Genomic DNA, 22,100 nt, shown 5'->3' with positions numbered 1-22,100 from the left:
CTCCATCCCTCGACACCCTTGCATCTCTGTTCACCTGCCTGATGTGGTCTCCCCCTTGCTTTGCCAGCACCCACAAGTCATCATTCAAAACTCAGCTCAGACGTCCCTCCCTCATGCTGCTTCCCCTCCCTGCCACCCCCTGAAGGCCAGTGGAGATGCTCCTTTTCTGGGCCCCCATGCCACCCCACACCTCATTATACTGGACTGTCATCATGCAGTTACCCTTTCTTCTGCTCAGCTGTGTGGTCTTACAGGATGGGTACCCTGGTCTGCTTCATCTCTGTATGAGCTATCGGTGTATAGTCAATAAGTATTTGCTGAACAGATGCATTAATCAGTTATTTTTTTATTGGACAATATGGCGGAGAAGTTTATAAAATGAACCAAGGATCAGAAGCAAGTACCAGAGCTCCATTTCTGCTTTGCATCCGACATGCAATGTAACGTCAGACTGGTCATGGAATTTCACTTCTCACACTTTGGGGGTAACTCACTATCAAAAAAGATTATATAGCCCTCATTTGTCACTAACCACGTAGAGATATTAGGAGGAAAACAAGCTTGCGAGGTACACTACGTGTCTCACACTGTCATTTCAAACTTGCTCAGGAAGTGCTAGATTTATGTTTCTCTCAAAAGAGAACACATGGATTTTAAGCGAAATGAAACTATCCAGAAAAACGTTCAGGGTCAAGACAACAAGTTCAGAGAAGATCCAAGTCATCAAAAAGGCATCCTTTAGTCACCTCCAGACAGCATGCCCGATTCCAGGAGCTGTATGTGTGACAGGGAACGCCTGTCTCTCTGTAGTTGAGGGATCACGAAAAAAAGCCCACATGAAAAAATAAAAATCAAGTATGAAAGAAGTCTAGGTATGGATTTGGTAGAGAACACTGCTAAATTTAAAAAAGTGTTTTGGGACTTCCCTCGTGGCTCAGTGGTTAAGAATCCGCCTGCCAATGCAGGAGACACGGGTTAGAGCCCTGGTCCGGGAAGATCCCACATGCTGCGGAGCAACTAAGCCCGTGAGCCACAACTACTGAGCCCGTGCTCTAGAGCCCGTGAGCCACAACTACTGAGCCCGTGCGCAGCAACTACTGAAGCCCGTGTGCTTATGGTGAGGGCTAGTCCTGCTCTGTCTGTCAGGCAGGGCTGCTCCAGGTGCGTTCTGAGACATTCCTCCCAAAAGTCTGCTCCATGGACCAAGAGACCCAGAGAACTTCAGCATCCTCTAAAGGAACTTGGTGTCCTTCCCAACCAGTATTCTTTGGCTCCACAACACGGCCCACAAGCACCACACCCCATGCCCATCCCCTACCCAGTCCCCAGGAAGACACTCCTCTCCCTGCCTCCAGATGGGCTACTTCCTCCAGCTCACAGCCCTGGCCTCCATCTTCTATCAGGGCTGGGACAATCTGCCTTAATCTCCATGAAGAGGCCAAAAATGCAAAAGCTATTTATTTGGTTCCTGGAAGTTGTATGAAGCAAGGCCAGCAGTGCTGGTCTGGTTGTAAAAAGACAAGACACACTGGTCTTTTATTTCTTATAAATCGCTGTTCTCTAGGTGTTGCTTTCTCCTGGAGATTTACAAGGAGAAGACTGCTCCATGGGACCCACAGCTCCCTCTGCTTGTCTCTGTCTGCAGAAATCTCCCTACGTTGGCATCCCCAGAAGTCTTTGCAGCCTCCTCTCCTTCTCTTGTGGCTCCGCAACAAGAGAAGCCACCACAATGAGAAGCCCATGCACCACAACAAAGAGTAGCCCCCGCTCGCTGCAACTAGCAAAAGCCCGTGTGCAGCAACAAAGACCCAAAGCAGCCAAAGATAAATAAATTAAAAAAACAAAAAACTGTTTCCTCATTCTTCTGCAACCAAAGGAAAAGATAGAAATATTTTGACCAATAACCAGGGCATGGCTCGGGCAAGAGACACAAGAAAGTGAAATGGAAACAGTGTGGTTGTATTAGATAGCCTCAGCTTGGTAAGCTGCAGTAACAAACATCCCCCACCAACTCAGAAGCTTCCAACAACGAAGGTTTACTTCTTGCTCACACTGGATGCCCATTGCACGTCACATGCCCTCTTTGTTTCAGGATCCAAGCTAAAGGAGCATATCCCATATTTGAGACATCTTAGCCTCATAGCAGAGGAAAAGGAGCTATGGCAGAAACACACCTTGGCTGTTAAAGCTTCTCCTGGGAGGTAGCACACATCACTTCCTCTATCATTCATTTGCCCGAGCAAGTTACACGGCCCAGCCTTATATCAATGGAGAAAGAAGTACAGCTTTCCCACAAGAAGAGCAGAAAATATTTTGAACAAATAATTAAATCTAGCAAAACGGTCTCTGGAGTCAGGCAGACTTTGGCTTTCCTTTACTAGCCATGTGCTCTTGGGCAAGTTCTTCCTCTCTTATTAGAATCTACATGCTGGGGATTATACTACCTACTTAGCTGTGACAATTAAAATCAAATAACACATTAAAACACGTGACTTTTTTCTTCCTTCCCCTGGGTCACCCAACCCCTCCTTCTACCATTGCCTTCTCTCTCCGTCCTGCTGCCTACACCAGTGCGATAGGTTTGGCAGGAGAGCGTTTGCGAGAGGGGCAGGAGAGGAAGATGGCACCCGGGGAGACATGGAGCGGTTGAGAATTGCTTCTTATTTATTCATTTGGCTGTGCTGGTCTTTAGTTGCAGCACTTGGGATCTTCAGTTGCGGCATGCGAACTCTTAGTTGCGACTTGCGAACTCTTAGTTGCAGCATGTGGGATCTGGTTCCCTGACCAGGGATCGAACCCAGGCCCCCTGCATTGGGAGTGTGGAGTCCTAGCCACTGGACCACCAGGGAAGTCCCAAGAATTGCTTCTTAAAGACAAGATCCTGGCTTCATATTTCAGCGAGAGGTAAGAAATAAATTCCTAAAATGTTTTAATGTTTGTATAGGACTTTATCCTAAAGGGAATACTAGGATAAGCATCCAGAGATGTCATCGCATTACTAAAAACAGTAAACATTTGTACATGATCTTAAATGTTCAGGAATAATGATTAAATCAGTGATGTTTTAGCCACATGAATGAATACCCAACATCCATTAAAATGGCAACGTGTTTCTATACTGATGTGGGACAATCTCCATAACAGATTGTTCAACGGAAAGAAAAACATTATACGAAAAGCACATGTAAGAAGAGCTCATTTATTTAAAAATACATATATATGATAGCTATTAAGGTAATTATATAAATGTGTGTGTGTATCACACGTAAGAATTGTAAGAGTATAGGTGATTTTTCACATGTTTCTTTGCATCTCCTCTGTATTGTCTGAATGTTTAAAAATAATGCATATTATTCTTTTATAATTAGACAAAACAATAAAGTTACTTTCATTAAAAAAAATTCATATGTTACTAAGATCTCATTTGAAATTTCTACCCTGGGCAGCTAAGCAATTTTACAACTGAAAACAGTCACTTGCTCTTTCCCCAAATGCCCTCTGATTCAGGACATTTGAACTCCAGAACAATGTCTTGATGCAAAAATACCGTTTCTTACTATAACCCTGGATGGCTAATATTTTCAACATAATTGACTGCGGTGATCTTCATAAGGGCTCAGGGAAAAGTCGCAAGGATGACAAGGTTCCCTTTGAGAGGCCCCTCTCTCCTCCATCCCCTCTCCTGCTCTCCACCCAGAGTCTCCAGGGCCCTCGCTGCCCACCCAACACCACAGCCCCTCTCCCACCTCAAAACCTTCATTCTCCCCGACCCACGACCGGAATCTGAACTCCCACTCGCCTTAGAGTGCCTAGTCTCTGCTCGAAAACAATTCAAATTCAATCCAGCCAAGCATTTTCACAGGGTACGAGGAGACAACCGGCTTCCTCTGCCTGGTTGGTAACTTGCGATTGTCTTTCACTGTCTTGATCCTTAGTGCCTCCGAATGTGACTTACAGGGTCACTGCAGGTGTAGTTAGCTAAGATGAGGTCATAGTGGGGTAGACTGGCCCCTCATCCAGTATGACTGATGTTTTTAGAAAAAGGGAAATTTGGACACAGACACACACACACACACACACACACACACACACAGGGGCAAGACTGGAGTTATGTGGCCACAGGCCAAGGCACCCCCTGAAGCCAGGAGAGAGGCCTGGATCAAGGCTTCCCAGAGCCTTCAGAGGGAGCGTGGCCCTGTGACACCTTGATCTCTGACTTGCAGCCTCCAGAGCTGTGAGCCAATAAATTTTGGTTGTTTTAAGCCACCCAGGTTGTGACAATTTGTTACAGCAGCCCCAGGAAACTAGTACCCTATGCACAGTTTTTACTCCTATTCTAACACATGTTCTTTCATATATATTCACTAAATGGAATCATATTACACACAGTCTTTCTCTACACCATAAAGTGGGCTTTGGGTTCTTTAGAGAAGAGGGGACGCGGCCAAGCTGCTTATTCCTTCAGGAAAGAGGTCGGGGGTTACAATAAACTGAGTGCCCTGCAGCTGCCATGCGAACCTTTACTTCATCTCGCTTCGTCCTCATACCTTTCAAGTGTGGAAACTGAGGCTGAGAGACATTAAGAGCCCTATCTCGAGACACAGCTCCAAACTGAACCCAGAGCTTTTGATTTCAATCCAGATCCTTCCCATGATATCAGTCAGTGGCGACCAGAAGGTTGGTCCGGGCAGTCCTAGGATAGATCTCTGTAGCACCTGTTCATGTGGTGTGGTGAAGAGGCCCACCAAGGAACAGCTGCGTCATTAGGGTGACGGCTGCGTCTCAGCCCTCCCACAAGAGGGCTCTTGGGAACAACCTCAGACCCTGACACAGTCGCCTCTTCTTTCCCACCGTGCTTGGCCTTGACACTCACAACAATCACGATGATGGAGCCGATTATGATTCTGGCTTTCTTTCACCGAGCACTTACTCTGTGGTGTGCGCTGCCACGAGCTCCTTTTATTTATTTATTTGGTTGCGCTGGGTCTTAGCTGTGGCAGGTGGGCTCCCTAGCTGCAGCTCGCGGGCTTCTTCGTCACGCAAACTCTTAGTTGCGGCATGCGTGTGGACTCTAGTTCCCTGACCAGGGATCGAACCCGGGCCCCCTGCCTTGGGAGCGCGGAGTCTTAACCACTGTGCCACCAGGGAAGTCCCCTGTCATGAGTTCTCAAAATGCATGATCTCACTCCCTGGCAAGTGGTAGAGTTTTAGGAGAGTCGTCTCTAAAACGAACTTTCTTATTCGACGCATCCTGCTACCTCGGGAGCACGAAAGAGTTCGGGAATGGCAGTCTAGTAAACTGAGACTCGATCTGTTCTCCGGACAAGATGTAACAGCTAACATCTGGGAAAAATCCCACCGATATTTCCAGCTGGCTTCTGTCGTCCCACTAGATCAGCTGATTGTTTCCAAAACCGTTAGCTCATCTAATGGGGGAGGGGTGCGCTATGGTAATGAGTGTGAATGGCTCTCTTCAGTAAGGGGCCCAGAAAAATGCATAATTCCTCCTGCCCTCATTTTCCACACTGTTCCCTGGAGTGCCCCCTCCTGCATGAATCACTCTGTTCCATGAAGCTAAAAGGGACCCCACTGGAATAGTCATTTACTGTGTTGATATTAGAATACATTTTCGTGTTGTCACCATTCACTTATTAAATTGATGCTTGTGGCTTACTGGGTGCCAGCTGCTCTGCTGGGTACTGGGAGTACAAAGGCTTCCCTGGTGGCGCAGTGGTTAAGAATCCGCCTGCCATTGCAGGGGACGTGGGTTGGAGCCCTGGTCCGGGAGGATCTCACATGCCGCGGAGCAAATAAGCCCGTGTGCTACAACTACTGAGCCTGCGCTCTAGAGCCCGTGAGCCACAACTACTGAAGCCCGCACGCCTAGAGCCCGTGCTCCGCAACAAGAGAAGCCACCGCAGTGAGAAGCCCACGCACCGCAATGAAGAGTAGCCCCCGCTCGCCGCAACTAGAGAAAGCCTGCGCGCAGCAACGAAGACCCAACGCAGCCAAAAATAAATAAATAAAATACGTTTATAAAAAAAAAGAAACTGAAAGCAGGATCTCAAAGAGGTATTTGCAAAAAAATAAGAGTCATTCAGATCATGTTCCAGTGGTAGCAAACCAGCCTGGGATAGGATGGTGGGCGCACAAAGTCCCCGGACCAGAATCCTGACTTTGTACTTGTACAAAGGCCATACACCGGGCAAAGCCAGGTGATGTTTTTTATCACCCGTAACCCAAACTGCCTCTTCATTGGGATCAAGCCAACTCCAGTCACCCGCAACCATAATAGGATGGTTTTTGTGACGATCATGAGGACGTGTCTTAGAGCTTTCTATCCATGATCAAATTACACAAAAAGGACACTCTCCTTTCCTGTCTGGATACCTCCTTCCTTTCACCTCTGCAAATCCTCCCAGCACTTTGAAACCCAGCTCAGCTCCAATCCCCTCCGTACAGCCTTCCCTGCAGTCTGCCATCGATCTGACTCTGCTCTGCGCCCACTTACACTTAGGGTTTAGCCCCAGTTATCTGCGCTCTGGTACTGTTCTTTATTTCTTGTGAGGAAATGGAGAGACGGGCCTCCTGTCCATCTAAAAGGCTCGAGCTAATGACCAGTGCAAGATCGCCGTCTTTATCAACCTTTTCCCAAGTTCCTTCCGCCGTTGCCTTACTCCTTCTTTTGCCATACAGTTTCCTCACTTCTTTTTTGGCCCCCTTCTCCTCTTAACTTAGCAAAGCAAATCGAGATGTTCAAAAGGGTTTTGCTGCCAGGTTTTACTGGCAAACAGGATAAATATAACAACCTGGGAAAAGAAAGCAAATTTACAAGAACCTTCAAAGGGATTATAGCCAGCCTACCCCAGTTCTTCCCTGAAATTTAAATGAAGCCAACGTTTAAATCTTCCTTAGACTCTCAAGCTAGCTGTCCCTTTACATGTGGCTTCTGGAATCCATTTCTCCCATCGTTCTCTCACCACTCTCTCCAGATCCCGAATGTTTTCTGTGAGTCTCAGATGCTAAAGGATGGGTATTTCAAGTTCCCTCACTTTTATCAGAAGTGGTGTCGTGGTTCTCAAGGTCCCTCTGCTTCGTGTGAATGTACGTTCATCCCTGGTGCTCGACCAGCAGATAAGAAGCTATTTGAAGTAGGAACTCGATTTTCAGTATCTTTTTTAACATCTCACACAGTGCTGTATATTGAAGCCTCTCCTTTCTTTCCCAACTAATAAAACTCCTACCCATCATTCACGACCCCAGCTCAGACACCATCTCCTGCTTAACCTCCCGCTCACTACCCCTTCCCCTTCCCCTTGCAAATCTCCAGGCGGGATTAACTTCCTTCTCCCGTCTCGTCCCTCATCAGTTTATTCACGTGACAACTGTGGCACTTATTCCACTTTTTTATATTGTTTGTGCAAACATTAGGCTGGAGTAACATCATCCTCTCTTCCAGGCGTCTGTGAGTCCCTGCAGCCTGTTTCAAGTGCATCCACAGCCCTCGGCACAGACTGTGGGTTACAGCAGGTGCCCAAGGCATGCTCGTCCAGTGGAATGTTTCAGTTGCATCATACAGAGTCATGAGATGCTGTTTGTCCTTCACGTGCCAGAGGAGACAAATGGACTCAGGAATGAAAGCCACCTTAGCTGTCCTCAGACTTCCTGTGGCCCACACCACAGACATTCCACCACCTTCCTCACCACCATCGCCATCACACCATCCAGAAAAACCCCGAGGTCTGGGTACCCCAACCGAAGCGAGGAGTTCGGAGAACCAGAGGAGCTTGGAGACGTTACCCATAATGTATACAAGCAGAAATCACTTGAGGAACTACCTGCGTTTTGACTTAATCTTCCTGTTGGAAGATAACTTTGCTCTCTTGGTTTTTACAAGTGTTGTCAGCGAGGCACTGATTGCTCTTTGTTCTGGCTGTCTTTCCAAGGATGTCTGCAGAAACAACTTTGGGAACTGGACTTGCTGTCTCCCTCTGGAGCGAAGAGATCAGTGCTCACTGCATGTTACAGAAGATTCAGCCTCCCTGAGCTGAGGTTCCTCTCTTCTGTAATGCAACCTACTGTGTGTGGGGGTGTCATCTGGCTCTCTTCACATCACCCTGGGGGAACTGGGCTCCGGGAAATGGCACAAACATGCCAATTCTCTGACTGCTGCTGCTGCCGTGAGTGATAAGACTGTTTTCCAACTCCGACCCAGGAGTCTCACATCTGCCCACATCCATGAACCGCGGCAAGAGCACGTGTTAGCTTGTACACAGGCAAAAATCTCAAAGCTCTCGTGGTTCCTGACACCCCTCGGCAGGGTCTTCTGGCCTTAACGTGCCCTGACTTCCCCTCTGAACACCTTCATACTCCCAACAAGCTAGAGGGGTGGAACCCTGCCTGGCTGCGTAGAGGACAAATATTCACCAGTGATAAGCTGCAAATCCGCGTACAGGAAGCCAGTTTGAGAGGTGATAATCACACCCTCAAAACGAACGGAGGTATGTGGTGATATTCACATGAAGGATGTGAACCCGGACACATGATCCTGCTGTCAACACCGGGCACAGTCATTTTGGAGTTTCTTTATTACAAGGGACTGAAAGGGAGAAGGGAACAGTCATGCGTCCCAGTGACTGGGAAAGTCCCTGTTTCTTGATCTGAACATTTCAAACAGTATTTAGCTTTTGTAACAGTGACTGGGCACTGCTCAGAAGCAGGGAACTATCTTTCTTTTTCCCTCTTTTTAAATATTTATTTATTTATTTAGGCTGCGCCGGGTCTTAGTTGCGGCACTCAGGATTTTCGTTGCAGCATGCGGACTCTTAGTTGCGGCATGCGTGTGGGATCTAGTTCCTCAACCAGGGATCAAACCCAGGCCCCCTGCATTGGGAGGGCAGAGTCTTACCCACTGGACCACCAGGGAAGTCCCAGTAGGGGACTACTTTAATGAGGTTTTCCAGAAGTTTCTTGTTCCCTGTGGTTTTATTCAAGCAGGCGACTCATTTATTTATTAACCTAGTTAGTTCAGAAGGGATTTACGGCAGCTTGCAAGGGTCTACAGAATTCAAGGTTGCATAACTTAAAAGAAAGAAAACCAAGGATGGGAGCAGAAAATGGAGCCAGAAATGAGGCTCAAAGTTTATAACATAATTACATCCATTGTGTACACACAAAATATTTGGCTCTAAGCATTTTAGCGACCAAAGAGAAAAGTGGAACCTGACCATTTGCACAATCTGAAGTGCCTACTAGATTAAAAAAGGGAAACATTTGCACCGCAGAGCTGGCTTGAAGGAGAGATGTGACAGTCACCACAGGAAAGTACAAAGCCCTACCAGGACCCTTATCCCCGCCAGAAAAAAACCTTAAGCCACTCCTCCCCTCCCCCCCGAGCAAAGTGAAGATCCCACGTGGCTGGAGATAGGGAAAAGAAAAAACCCAATCTTCCTGGAGAAGATGCAGGAAACAGGCCTGGGTCCAGACCATTCAAGGCTTCCTATTGCTGGGGAAGGGTCAGGACAACTGAGAAGATGGAAAGGGACTTATCTGTTGACTTGACACAGCCTAGGAAAGAATCAGTGAACTTAAAGAGAGGTCCACAGAAATGAATGAAACTGTAACAGAGACAAAAAGAATGACTACGGGAAAAAGAAGAGAGCATCCAAGAACGGTGGAACAATATCAAACAACGTAACACACATGTAATTGGAATCCCAGAAGTATGAGAGACAGAGGGCAGAGCAAAAGAATCATCCAGAGAGATAATAGACAAAAAGTTTCCAAAAATAATAAAAGACATCAGACCACGAGTCCAAGAAGCTCAGAGAACCCCAGGCAGCAAGTGAATGCATACACTTCTCTCCATTCCTGCTGCCTCCCTCCTAGTTCAAGCCCCCATATTTACAGCCCAAGTGACTCTCACAGCCTAGGAAGTGGTCTTCCTTCCCCTACTCTTGTCCCCCTACCACACATTTCCCAACTGCAGTCAGAAAGATCTTTTAAAAAATAGGGGACTTCCCTGGTTGCACAGTGCTTAAGACTCCACGCTTCCAATGCTGGGGGCCCAGGTTCAATCCCTGGTCAGGGAACTAGATTCCACGTGCGTGCTGCAACGAAGAGTTTGTGTGCCACAACTAAGGAGCCCACGTGCCACAACTAAGACCCAGTGCAACCAAATAAATACATTTAAAATACATATATATTTAAAAAAATAAACATCACTCCCCAGGTTAAAGTCCTCTAGTCACCTCTCTTTGCATTTACCATAAAATCCCATCTGTTCCCTGTGGGCTGCCAGGCCCTGCGTCATCTGTACCCTCCCTGTGTCTCTGCTCCTGTACCTTATCCACCTTTTTCACTGTACTGCAAAGGCACGTTTCTGTCCTTCAGACGCAGTGGGGGTCCCCCAACTCCCGTTCTCGGTTCTTCGGCTCTTCCTGTCCCTGTGAAGCGAGCTGCCTTCAGAAGTGTGCTGGGCTGGTTACTTCTCAGCCAATCGTCAAGTCTTGCTTTTCCAACCTTCCCCCTGAAGAAGTCTGCCCAACTGCTTTTCATCACATTATTGTACTTCCATCCTAGTACTTACTACTATCCGAAATTCTCCAATTTATTTACTTGTTTATGCATGTGTTGATTTTCTCTCTCCTGTGACTAGATCTCTGTTCTTTGAGGGAAAAGAACATGCCCTTCCATGGCCTTGGTGCTTACAGTGGTGCCTGGTAGGATACCGGCACTGAAGACTTACGTGTTGACTGAATAAGGAATTAGGTCGATTGAAGAATAAGTACTCATTCGTGGCATAAGCTCAGGGAAACGACTTACAGGTCAAGAGGCATCATCAGTTTTTAAGTTATCCTCAGTGAGTGCCAGAGCTGACTTTTGGTCCTGTGGGTACACAGCTCAGCGGATAGGTAGCCAGACATTTGGTGACGCGTTATTTATGGAGTGATGTAAGCCACAAACCTCTGTTTTAAAGAGGACTGTCACTTATGATGACTCATGTTTTATTGGTTTCTTGGTTTTATGGATTACCACCCAGAATCAAACGATAAGGAAGAACTGGGAGATTGGATAAGTACAAACATTTGCCAAACTTTCCTAACACAACCCTGACCTGTGTTTTTTAAACTATGCACAGCCTGGATAGACTTTTCAGAGGACATGTGACCAAGGCCCAGACCCTCCTGTGGAGGGGTCCAGGTTCCTGTCTGTTACATCCGTCATTTAGACCCTTCCAACTCCCTCACCTGTTTCTGTCCCTTGTGGATCCTTGACTACTCTTCCCTGCAAACCACTTCTTCCCTCTGCAGCCACATGAAAAATGAAGAGACAGAGCCATTTGATCTCTTAGATTCCCTCCAGCACTCAAGTTCTTTTATCCTCTTTGCTCCGAACAGGATGAACTGTGTCCTCCTCAACCTTTCATCTCCCTTTTCTGCTACCCGTATCAGTTGAATAAGGGAGGGGCTGTTGCCCTACTCTCTGTCCCCACTGTCTAGACTAGGTGTCCGCTAACCCTGTATTTTTTCCATACCTCATTACTCTTTAGGGAATGCTCTAGGCACCTGTTTTTGTTCAGATACACAGAGCATCCTGTTATTTTTATAGTTCATCAGAATGTACAAGGGAGGAATCGATCATGTTTTTCCAGAATCATTTCACAAATTGCTGTGCAACTGTGGCAAGCCCCTCGGCCTCACGTTCCTCATGTGCAAAAGGAGCATGCTGGGGTTTATGGTCTCTGTTAGGAACCGGGCTACCCTAGGAAGGGGAAATGCCAGGCGGGGAGGGGTGAACTCATGAGAGCCCCGCAACACCTGCCTGCTTCTCTCCTGCTCCTTCAGGCCTCACGGCTCTGAGAGTTCCAACCTCCTCCACCCTCTGGCCAGGACCTTTAAAACTGCCTAAAGAGTGGACAGAGCGCCCGCTTTGCTCCTTTATAGAACGACGAAGACACAAACCCAAAGGAAACCCAGAGATACAAACAGCAGTACGTACGTTTCTGTTCAAACCCAGGGAAGCAGCAAAGAGCGTCTGCCCAGAATTCCCTTCTCATGAGTCACCTACGCTCTGGCCCAGGAGGGCTCAGACAGCACCACCACCCCTCAGAGGTTCCCGCCCACCTCTGGGTCAGGTGGTCTTTGAGCACCATATTGCCTCCCAGCACCCAGAATTTGGTGAACCTGAAGATTCCCAGAGTAATTAAGACTGGTTCAAACCTCCGGGACCCCCTATAGTCCACTTCACACTGCTGTAGATGACTTGCACAGTTACAGTGCTGGGCCCAGCGCCCCGGAGCCCCCAAAGCATTCCCGTCAAGGTTTCTCAAACTTGAACGTCCATCTGAATCAACTAGGGATCTTGCTAAATTCAAACCATGAGTCAGTAGGGCTGTGGCGGGTCTCAAGAGTCAGCATCTGCAGCGAGCTCCCGGCACTGCTTCTGTTACTCTTCGGACCTCGCTTTGAGTCACGAGGTCCTAGTCTAGAAGTCGGCGCTTTTATTTTTATTTTTTTCCCCATAAAGAACCAGAGAGTAAATATTTTCGGCTTTGCAGGCTGCCGATCTCTGGTCACAAGTACTCAACTCTACCAAAAGCAACCATTCTAGCCCAAAGCAGCCATGAGCAAAATGTAAACAAAGGAGGATGGCTGTGTTCCAGTAAAACTTTATTTACAGAAGCAGGCGGTATGCCAGCTTGCTGACCCCTCTAGGCAGTCTCAGAGATTGAGAGACTCCTCTCCTCTAGGACAGTCCATTTCACTGACATCCACAAGTAAGGTCCTATCCACCAAGAATCTCGACCCAGATAAAGGACCTCCCACTGCAGGGTAAAAATAGAACAGCTTGGCCATGGAGTGACTACCAGAGCGTACACTAGGAAACACATTCTTCAGTAGTCACATGGGGTTGTCCTTTCACAATCTCTAAGGTCCTCCTCAATTCGGATCCCTGATACTCCATAAATAATCTTCAAAGAGAAGAGAAAAGCAATTCAAGTTATGGGTTCTTGCCTTCTGTCAAACCCACTTTTTGTTTTCCAGATGTGTGGAATGATGAGGAAAGCATGTACTTCAAAGCTTGTAACACAGGGGTTCTTTCTAATACTTGTTCCTGAATTACTGAGCTCCTTGGAATTAAATCCAAGCACAAGGCAGGTTACAGCCCCAGTGGCTTTAAAGACAGTGGTGATGTTAACACAGAGGGTGGTTTCAGAAGACGCGGCAGCCACTACTTATTGGAGTCAGCTCACGTTTCCAGGGGTCTAAGCAGACTTGCCATTGGTTCTGTCAGTCTGCGGCAGATGGAACAGAAGCCAGCCTATGCACTTCATTTCCCAGAGCTTCAGAGTTGGTGAAGGACTCAACATCTCAAAAAATCCAGGCTTGCACTCAGATGGTGCATACTTCCATGCCGCATGCTCTGAGGGCCCCGATGGATTTGTTTAGCAACTCTCGGCTTGCAGCGATTAGCCACAGAGATAGAGACTTCAGACCTCCCAGAAGATTTCTGCCAAGCATTTCTCTCTACCTAACCCTCTTTTTCCCTGTTCAGACCCCACTCAAAAGTGCCTTAGGGCCTTCCCTGGTGGCGCAGTGATTACAAATCCGCCTGCCAATGCAGGGCACACGGGTTCGAGCCCTGGTCTGGGAAGATCCCACATGCCGAGGAGCAACTAAGCCCACACGCCACAACTACTGAGCCTGCGCTCTAGAGCCTGCGAGCCACCACTACTGAGCCCACATGCCACACCTACTGAAGCCCGTGCTCCGCAACAAGAGAAGCCACCGCAATGAGAAGCCCGCACACCCCTGCTCGACGCAACTAGAGACAGCCTGTGCACAGCAATGAAGATCCAATGCAGCCAAAAATAAAAATAAAGAAATAAATTTTTTTTAAAGTGCCTTAGATGGGCCCTGAAGGCTTGGTCTTTTCAGGGGTCTTAAAATCCAAAAGGGGCTATTTAGGCACTAGTTATGCCTATTAAAGCAGTTTTTGAGGGAAGGCAGATCACTAACTGGTAGTTAAAAATATAAAAATCTAGATACTTGTGATCCCCTTTTAAAAAATAGTTCTAACAATAATGTAATGAAAGTAGCCAACAGTTATTTCTAGAAACAAGGCAATCCACCTTATTGTTTCCCCCAATGGTCCCTGTTTACATGAATTTTTAATTTTTTATATAATTTTGCTGTTGGGAGAAAAAATAGGTATAAACGTTTTGCAAGGCAATTTGGCAACGTTCATCAGATGTCTGGAAGACAGTTCTCCTTTGATACAGCAACTCCATATTTAGAAACGTAACCTGAGGAGATTATTAAGAAGAAAGGCATAGATTTAACTTGAAAAATGTTCCTAACAGCAAAAGACTGAAAACACCTAGATGAGCCCAGCATCAGGGTGTGGATCAAGCAAAATAATAAATCCTTACAACGGAAAAGTGATGTTCATTAACTGACAGGAAAGATATTTGTACGGTATGATTAGACGAAAAAAAAGAAAGACAGTTACAAAATAAATATACAATAGAATTCTAGAAGAAAAAACTCCAAAATGTTAGAAATGTTTTTTCTCTGCAAACTGGAATTTGGGGTTGGTATTTAATTTCTACATCTCTACCTCTGTAATTCTAATTCTTAACAAAGCGCATCTATTCCCTGTGTTATGATGTACTACAAATATTCGAATAAGTATACTTATGATTGTATACAGTTATGATTACACGTTCTGCTTTGGGCATTCACGTGTTATCTCTTTTAATGGAGGAAGTCTTTCCTCTGAGGCTTTAAAGGCTAAAAGCCTTTCTTTGTCTCTCTGATAAAATAAGGTAAGACCAGGCTTCTGAGAAGCCAAGTATCCTTTGGCAGGTCCTTGGGGCATGGGAGTAACCTGAAGTCCTGGCTTTCCTGTGATTTCTAGACCTCACTATCTCCTTTGCTCTTGTGAAGTGCTGACTCATTGGGAACAGTAATCCTGGGGTACAATGAGATTTTTGTTTTGATTCTATTCTATTGTCCATGGTTCTCAAAAGACTTCTGAGGAAGGGCTTATCCAGCGGTCCCTTCCTCAGTTCAAGAATCAACTTTTAAGCATTTTTAATTCAGAGTCCTGCACCCAGCAGGAATTACAGTGGTTGCCGACATTCTGTGACATGTCACACTAGGAAGAGGTACATCCCACAGTGACCCTCTCCTTCTGGACCCTTTCCTTCAGGAAAATTGGAATTCCACAATCAATAGGCAAAAAGACAAAAAGCACTCATGGAAAGCTTCCCTTCCCTGTCCTATCTTTCACAACGTATAGTTTCTTCACATCAGAAGTTCTTTGAAATTATTAATCCTCTTCCAGGAGAATCATCTAAAAATGTGTTTGGCCAAGACCTAAAGTGTTTACACTGTTGTTTTTTCTTTTAACTTTTTATTTTATATTGGAGTATAGCTAATTAACAATGTGATAGTTTCAGGTGCACAGCAAAGGGACTCAGCCATACCTATACATGTATCCATTCTCCCCCAGACTCCCCTCCCATCCAGGCTGTCACATAACATTGAGCAGAGTTCCTTCTGCTGTACAGTAGGTCCTTGTTGATTATCCATTTTAAATATAGCAGTGCGTTTACACTTTTTTTGAAAAGTGATAATCAATCTTGTTTCAAAGTAGATTTCAGTGTCACTTACATGTCTCTCTCCCTAAGAATCACTAATTAGATGGCAAGCTCCAGTCGTGCTAGAGAGGAATTAAAGCTTTGTTTAAGGCTTCTCCAGTCAGGGATGTTAGGGAAATATTTCTGTCCTGATTCTCGTTCTGGTAGGGTACCAAGCTTTGTCATGGCTCCTGGGATTTTTAGACGACGACGATGACAAGAACGACAAAATCCAGAGACTTTTAAGTTTTACTAAAGAACTTAAACTGCCCTGGTGGGAGTGTGAAATTGAGTGCACTAGTTTATCTTTCAAAAGTAATCACCTTCACAGCTCACAATGGTGGTCTAGACGCCTGCCCACAAAGCAAGACCAAACGGTCCATCAAGGCTCCCTCTGTTATCTTTTGATCTCCAGCCCCTAGTTGAGATGCTCATAAGAAACACTGAATGATTCCCCTTTCTGTAGAAAAACAGCACCTGCTGAAAGAGAACAGCAGACCTTCTTCTCATTCTTGAAAACAGCTTTTCACAAAACTATCTCAGAGAATTCCTTCTGGACTTAAGAGAATGTCTTAGTTCCCTGAAGACGTGGCATTAAATTGAGACATTCAGATTCTGCTTAGCTGTGTTTCCCACAGATAACTGTCCCACTCTATTGAGCAAATATCACATATTCTTTCCATATTTCCTCAGATAGAAATGTTATAAAACTGCTGTGGACACCAACTCAAGGACGACCAATGTCTTCCCTGCCTGACCTTGGTTCTTGAAGCCATTTGGTCATTATCCAACTCGCTTTTCCAGGTAAGAGGCTTAATCTCCTTTAAGACTGCAAACTCATCTCAACTCGTTTTGGTTTCCACTCTTCACTAAGTCTAAAAGTTTGGCTGGCAACACCCAGAATTAGTTCTAGCCTTCTAGGCTGCGCAAATTTACCAGCTCCGAAAATCTGCCCGTGAACCTTGTCTTGGCAATTGGTCACAGTCTCTTTGCAAAAGAGTTCTTTATTTGTAAAATGACTCTCTTCACTTGAAAGATGAAATAAGCAAGGCAGCTACAATTACCCTGAAGCAATATGCAACAAAATATCACATGGATAACTCACTCAGCAGACGTTCTCATTTAGCTCCAAGCTATTTTAGGACTCAACATAAACACTACCAGCTCATGCGTTCTCCAGGTTACCAAGTCACTGAGGTCAAAGAAGTACTCTTTGCTGCTGCCCTATAGCTTTCTGCAAGTTTGGTGGTATTAGCACTATAATAACAATAATGATAAATAATATGTATCGGTTACTGTGAGCTGGGTACTGTGCTAGAGGCGAAACATGCAGCATTATACTTACTCCCAACAACAATTATCTGAGTTAGATGTTATTCAGTGGCTTCAAACTGTGCCTAAACGCTTACAGCCAGTCAGTTACAAATGCTGAGATTTGGATCCAGGTCTGTGTAACTTACAACAGGGTTTCTCTCGAGGCACTGTTGGTATTTTTCTGGGTTATTGTTTTGCGGGAGGTTTTCTGTGCCCTGTAGCCTGTTTAGCAGCCTCCTTGGCCTCTACCCCTAGATGCCAGTAGCAACTCCTAAGTGGGATAACCAGAGTTGTCTCCAGACACTGGCCATGTACTGGAGGGGGAGTGAAACTGTTCCCAAATCAGAACCGCTGCTCTAGAATTAGGGATTTGACTCCAGATCGCTCTTTTCTGAACTACTATGCAAATTTCCCTTTCCGAGGTGGATTTCTGAAGTGTTCCTCATTTGTTCTTGCCTAATTTTTTTGTTTGAAAATGTTGAGTTACAGTAACAACAGGCATGTTGTAGCAGAAATTATACAGTAACTGTATGTAATAAATCTATAGTATGAATGCTTGGTCCCTTCTTCTCCTCCCATCTATGCTCCCCTTTTTGTCCATTTCCAGTTGGATGATATGAGAGGACCATGGCAAGCTGCCTTACTTTCCCGTGTTTTTCCTCCTCAGTCAGAATACATACTTCCTGTTGGGCTATTTGGAGATCTCCTGCCTCTTTGTGGGGTAAGAGTTTACTGGAAAGAGGATACTGAATGATACACGTTCAAATTTGCAGTTGGAGTCCTTGAACAAAGGACCCGGATCACTGACCTCGGCAGTGAGTCCAGTTGCACGGCCTGGCCTTTGAGTAGGAAATTAAGGTGAATGTTAGAAAAGCTGACCCCACTCTTGCCTTGGGGTCTGATCGAGGGCCTGCCCTGAGTTTGAAGGCTTCTCTCCTTCGGTGTCAGCTATGAGGATACACTGGCTACCACAAGTGTGTGCGAGTTGCCTGTAGCGGCTGTTCCTTCCCACTTGGGAGGTGGCACCTGCAGGCAAGTCCCTGGAAAGATGGCCCTCAGCAGCCTGCAGATGAGTGCGCCTGGCTGTCCTACTAAGTGCTTACTCCACCACACTCCTGCCACCTGGAGTCCCAGGAAGAGAAGGTCTCTCAGTGGGTTCCCTCCTTAACGGGGCACACGCCCGAAGTCTCAAATAAGGCGCATGAAGAATTACATCTTCCCTTTAAGCTGAGAGGCATTCTGGGGTTAGAAAGTGCTGGAGACTAGCTGAGAGAGTAGGAAACTTTCTGCTCTAGAAGCTGATGGGAATTCTGCTCTAAGGGAGATAGTGTATCCCTTCACTGAGGGTTGGGATAGAATCCTTCCTGCCTTCAGAGAAGATTAACCAAGCACGGGTGGCATCAGACATTTTCCTGCAAGCAGGTGGTAACACTTGTACTTAAAAAAAAAAAAGAAAGAAAAAAAGAAAAGAAAAAAAAATATGAACTTTTTAGAGGGAGGAAGGGGGCCCTAGGTGTCATAAACCCAGAGGGGCCATCAAGGTAATTTATTAGTCAATTTGGGGAGTGAACGAGTCCTGCTTCTGCATTCTAGACGACTTTTGGGTGGAATCATAAAGCCTCAGGCGCGAGGAAACCTAGGGTGTCGTCCTTCCATGCCCTTCCCATCTCCAACACTCAGCTCAGAGTACTTGGAGCTTATTTAACGAAGGGGAGCGCCCTTTTCTTGGCGTCCGTGCCCCATGCCCTGCCCCGCGGGCGCTCACCTTGTGCTGTTTCCACATGGCCCCCAGCGGCTTCACCTCGTGCTTGCCGTGCCGGCCCTCCTCTAGGCACAGATAGCACACCGGGGCTCGGCAGCTCACGCAGTACATGCTATAGTTCTCCATTTCGTGGTCAGGGCACGTAGGGTACTTGCGGGCCGCGCCGCCCCCCGCCGCTCCGGCGCCGGTGGCACCCGGGCTCTTGCAGCTTCCGCCTGCGCTGGGGGCGCCCTGGGCGGCGCCTGGAGACGCAGAGGCGGCCTCGGCGGGCGCGCGCGGCGGCGGCGGCGGCGACACCAGGCGGTGCTTGGCGAAGGGTCCCCGAGATGGATGGCACTTGAGCTGGCAGGCAGCGCAGTAGAGCACGTCGCACTGCTCGCAAAGCGTGGCGGCCGGCTCGGGCGGGGTGCGGTCGCACAACTGGCACACGGCCACGGCAGCGGCTGCGGACGCCCCGTGCGCGGCCCCGCGGCCCTGCTGATGGCGCTGCACGATGGCCTCTAGCAGTCGGTTGCGCCGGAAGCCGCGCAGGCCGCGGTGGTCCAGGGAGGCGCTGCGGTGGCACTGCGGGCACGTGATGGAGCTCGAGGAGGCCGAGGGCAGCGAGCAGCAGGCGGCGCCCCGGGCGGCGGCGGCCGAGGAGCCGGGCGGCGCAGGCACCGTGGGCAGCACGCGAACCCCGTTGGGGGACTTGAGGCTCGGGGTGTAAGAGCCGTAACCGCTGTCTGTCTCACTGTACAAGCTCAGCTTGTCCGCGTGGTCGCCGCCGGCCGCGCTCCCGCCGCCGCCGCCGCCGCCGCCGCAGGCCGGGCCAGCCGGCGTCTCGTGGTCCGGAGGGGGCGCGGCGGCGGCGGCGGCGGCGCCTGCGGGCAGCCCTGAGCCCCGGGAGTGCAGGAGCGGCGGGGGCAGGTGCTGCTCGCCGTCCGGGGTCTGCACCGCGATGGTTCGGGCGCAAGGCAGGCAGACGTTGTGGGAACATGGCAAGATGATGGGCTCCCGAAACAGCGAGCCGCACACGGGGCACTTCAGCTCCTCCTCCATCGCTGCGCCGGCGGAGAGAGCGGCTCCGCGCGGAGGGTGGAACGGCCCAAGCCCCGGAGACAGGCAGAGGCGAGCAAGCGTGGCTAGCACCAGTGAGGGGGAGGCGGGCGCGTCACACGGGCATGACTGCTTTGCAAGCCGGGGGCACGCCCCTCTCTCAGTCCTGGGGCCACCGCCCACGGACGACTGGGGGCAAAAGGAAGGAGAGCGGGTCCTCACCTGCTGCCCGCGAGGCTCCTGCACCAGCGGCTGCAACCTGCGGCCAGAGTCCGGAGCTGGTCGGCTGCCCTCGCAGTGGCCTGCGAGATGCTCTAGGGGATGAATCAGCAGTAGCGCCGCCGCCGGCGGCTGCGCGCGTTTCCTCTCCACATGAGGACCGGCTGCCGGGCTGAGGTTCGCTGGCTCTCCTGTTTCAGCCCCTCGGGTGCAGTGGGCAGCTGCCCAGGGGCCCCTTTTGCCCTGGCCGGTGGCCACCGCCAGTCCGGGCGATCTGTAGGTGAGAAGGCGGGCGAGCAGGCCTCTTGGCCCGCGGCTGGGTTCAGCACCACGAGGCGGCGGACAGCGCCCGGGAGCCGACGCTGGAGCCCGAGCTCCGATCTCGCCGACCCGGGGGCCTTCAGCTGCCGGGCCTCTGCGCCCGCGACTACCTCGGGGGGCCCCGCCGGCCCGGAGACCTTCTCTCGCCTCTCTCTGCGGCCGCTGCCGACGCGGGCCGAACGCGCCCCGGGGCCTTCTTTCCGCGGCCAGCACGGCCCCGCTGCTCCGGTTCGCCGCCGCTGCTCCTGCGGCGCCTGTGACCTTGGCCGTGCGACGCGGCGGCCCGCGGGTGGAGGGCGAGCGCCCGGCTGGGTCGGGAATCCCCTCCGGTCTCCGTGCCGCCGCCGCCTCCTGCCGGCGCCGCGCGCCGAGGAGTTGTAATTTCCAGGGCCGAGAGGAGCGGCAGGGAGGGGGTAAAGGAGGGGCGAGGGGGGCCCGCTCGGCGAATGAGGGCTCGCCTCTCGCTGCTAGGGGAGTCCTGGGGCAATTTTAAGGGTTCGCAGAGAAAACCGCTGTTAACAGCAAGCTCTTATCTGGATGGAGGGCGCATCTTGAATTAGCGCAGCGACCTGGCCCGCCCCGCCCCTGCCAGCATCCCTCCCGCCCACTCCCCTGATCCCACCTGCCGCCATAAAAGGGGGACAACAGGGACCTAGAAAGCCGGTTGTTTACAAATGGAGAGGTAGCCCAGTTGACCGTCGCTCCAAAAAATGCAAGCCACAAAATGTCGGACAGCCTGAAGTCAAAGGGTGAGGTTTTACTTGTGAGTTGAACCACAAGCCATCTCGTCTTTTCAGTCGCGAGTGTCCCTCCGCGATCCATGTCAGTCGTCTCTGCAGCGGGAGGACACGACACGGGGTTTATAAAATGGGGCTTCCCGGCGGAACGCGCAAAGGGCCACTTTAGGCCCCTTGGCCCTCGGAGCAGATTCCCCGGGACCCAGGCCTGCCTGGCCGCGGATGGCGCGGCAAGAGGCCGGCGGGAAGGCAGCGAGCGGGGATGTTCGTTTTATGAATGAAAAAGATCTCCACGCTCCGCCACGGCAGCCACGAGGAGAGCCTCCCACCCGCGGCCCTGGCTGCTTGGTGTACGGGGAAGGATGGGTGGGGAGGCCGCGCGCGCCCAGGGAAGCGCTCGCAGCTCAGCCGGCTCTGCCTACGGACGCTTCACGCCGGCGTGAGACAGACACAGGTTAGGCAATCGCTTGCTCAAAAACCACAGGAATATTGAAGTCACGCCTCTCTCTGTTTCCGGGCTCTCCGGCACTCAAACAAAGGCTGGGGAGGCGCCGCAGCGCCGGGCGCGGAGCCGAAGCCCTGGGCAGGCCCGGTGCCTGGGGACGGGGCTGCGCGCACGGGGACCCCTGGGGGGGGAGGCGTGCTGACGCGGCCCTGACAGAACTCTGCGAGTCAGGATCCCGGGTGGGAATCTCAGCTCCTTTACGAACCAGTCCCCCCACCCTGAGCGGTCTGACTACGCTTTCCTAGTCTCTGATCCTGCATCTGTCAGCGACGGTTGCAATGATACTTCTGTGTTGAGAACTCAAGGAAGTCGTTGTAGGTAAACACAGATTGCATACCCGACTTCCTGCTGTAAAATCCTGTGACTCTTCAGTTCAGCTTTGCCCACTGTCGGGCAGCCTGTTTCCAGTTTGTCTTGAAGTTGAAGAGCAGGCCAACGGCGTGCCAGATAGAGCAACACAGAGTTAAAACAACAGACTGGACTTCTCGTCATCTGCAGGGAGCTTAGAACAATGATGTAACCAGGCGTCAGTATCCCCAGATGGGGAATGGTGACAAC

The 22,100-nt window shown here is 49.5% G+C and overlaps 1 protein-coding gene across 1 annotated transcript in view; it reads right to left on the bottom strand.

Moving 5' to 3' along the window:
* TRIM67 (tripartite motif containing 67) overlaps positions 1-19,763 on the bottom strand; it is a 48,002-nt gene extending 28,239 nt beyond the window's left edge. Inside the window, exon 1 of the mRNA XM_027094058.1 lies at positions 18,726-19,763. Coding sequence (XP_026949859.1) covers positions 18,726-19,763 — 1,038 coding nt within the window. The remainder of the gene's footprint in view (positions 1-18,725) is intronic.
* Between the last annotated feature and the right edge of the window lie 2,337 nt (positions 19,764-22,100).

The sequence above is a fragment of the Aethalodelphis obliquidens genome, unplaced genomic scaffold (genome assembly GCF_003676395.1).
Source record: "Aethalodelphis obliquidens isolate GAN/ISIS:26980383/991018 unplaced genomic scaffold, ASM367639v1 scaffold87, whole genome shotgun sequence".
Taxonomy (NCBI): domain Eukaryota; kingdom Metazoa; phylum Chordata; class Mammalia; order Artiodactyla; family Delphinidae; genus Aethalodelphis; species Aethalodelphis obliquidens.
Note: the sequence above shows the minus strand (reverse complement) of the source record. Positions and strands in the feature narration are given on the sequence as shown.